Source organism: Perkinsus marinus (genome assembly GCF_000006405.1).
Source record: "Perkinsus marinus ATCC 50983 genomic scaffold scf_1104296934542, whole genome shotgun sequence".
Taxonomy (NCBI): domain Eukaryota; phylum Perkinsozoa; order Perkinsida; family Perkinsidae; genus Perkinsus; species Perkinsus marinus.
Genome location: NW_003214738.1, coordinates 1 through 1,433, shown reverse-complemented (window position 1 = coordinate 1,433; position 1,433 = coordinate 1). Strand labels below are relative to the sequence as shown.

The following is a 1,433-nucleotide window of genomic DNA, read 5'->3' as shown; positions in this document are numbered from 1 at the left end:
TGAAATTTAATTGATATTTACTTGATATCACTTACTATCTACTAAGATTTACTCAATACTAACTAATACTTGATACGTATTTAATATTAACTAATATTCACCTAATATTTACGTAACATTCACTTGATATCTACCTAATATTTACCTGATATTCACCTAATATTTACCTAATATTTACTTAATATTCACTCAAAATTTACCTAATAATATTAACCTAGTATCTTCTAATCAGCTAATATTTATCTTATATTTTTCTAATATTTACCTAATATTTACCTGATACTTACCTGATATTTGCTTAATATTTAATCAAAATTTACTGGATATGTAATCAATATTCACCTAAAATTTACTTGGCATTTACTTAGCTTAATATTAACCTGAAATATTTACCTAATATTTACTCAATATTCGCGTAACATTTACTCTTTATTTACCTAATATTTACCCAATATTTTTCAATATTTACTTGAAATTCACTTGATATTCGCTTGATATTCACTTTATATTTACTTAAAATTTACTCAACGTTCAATTCATTGGACACGGTCAAAGAAAGAACCATGCACTAGTTTGCGCACGCCCAAAAATTATGGGCATACGTACTCCTCCATAGCTAACGACGGTTGTTCGGTTGTGACCTCCACGTCAAATGTTTCGTCGTTCCCCACTGTCACTGAACTTCCGGGAAGTTACTTCCCAGAGGACTACTCTTGGGAGTAATCTATCGGACGCGACCGTCCGTTGTCTTGAGGGCATTTTCCCTCTACCTGTGCTTCGTTCCTCGAGTACGACGGCTCGTACTTTGGAGGCTCTCTCGTCGACTGTTGGTCACGAGCTAGCTTGAGGGCTCTTCGATGTGAGTTTCACTTCTTCGACGAGCCGCTCAGTTCTCCGATTGAGAACATGGCGAGGTTTGCCTCTGCGATATTCGCCTCCGATCGAGCGTGTTTATCCAGTAGGGCTCTCCTCTCTTTACTCTCACACCTAAATGCCCGCCCCCACCCCCTTAGCATCCTGCTTTGGTTCTAACGCTGAGGAACTTGCCCCTCGCACTGCTCTTCTATCTGCTCTCTCCCATATCGGTATCGACGATCCGTCAGCTTTGGTGAACTTTGCTAAAGAGAGTAGTGCTCTGCAACAAGTCGCCCAGACTGCGGCTATCCCCGAAGTCTCTTCGCTAGGGAAGGATAAACAATCTATCGCCCTTCTACATCTCAAATACGAGAGAATTCTTCGGTCGGCATTGACCGAAGCGAGTAAGCTCGTTTCTGCTGCCGGCGGAGTCGATACTACCAACTTCGCCTCTCTCTCGTCATCTCTATGGCAGCTAACCCTTCGCCTGCTCTTTGCCCCTCTCCTACTCTCCTTCGCCGACTCACAATGACCCCGGCGCCTACTGCGAATTGTACGTCACGACTACAGATTATTCG

General features: G+C 41.2%; 1 protein-coding gene across 1 annotated transcript; it reads left to right on the top strand.

Annotated features, from left to right (window-relative positions):
* Positions 1-991: 991 nt before the first annotated feature.
* Pmar_PMAR016688 (hypothetical protein) lies at positions 992-1,259 on the top strand (the record flags this gene model as incomplete). Its single annotated transcript, XM_002784840.1, has 1 exon — positions 992-1,259. A coding segment is annotated over one exon (268 nt), but the record flags the coding sequence as incomplete, so codon positions are not given.
* Between the last annotated feature and the right edge of the window lie 174 nt (positions 1,260-1,433).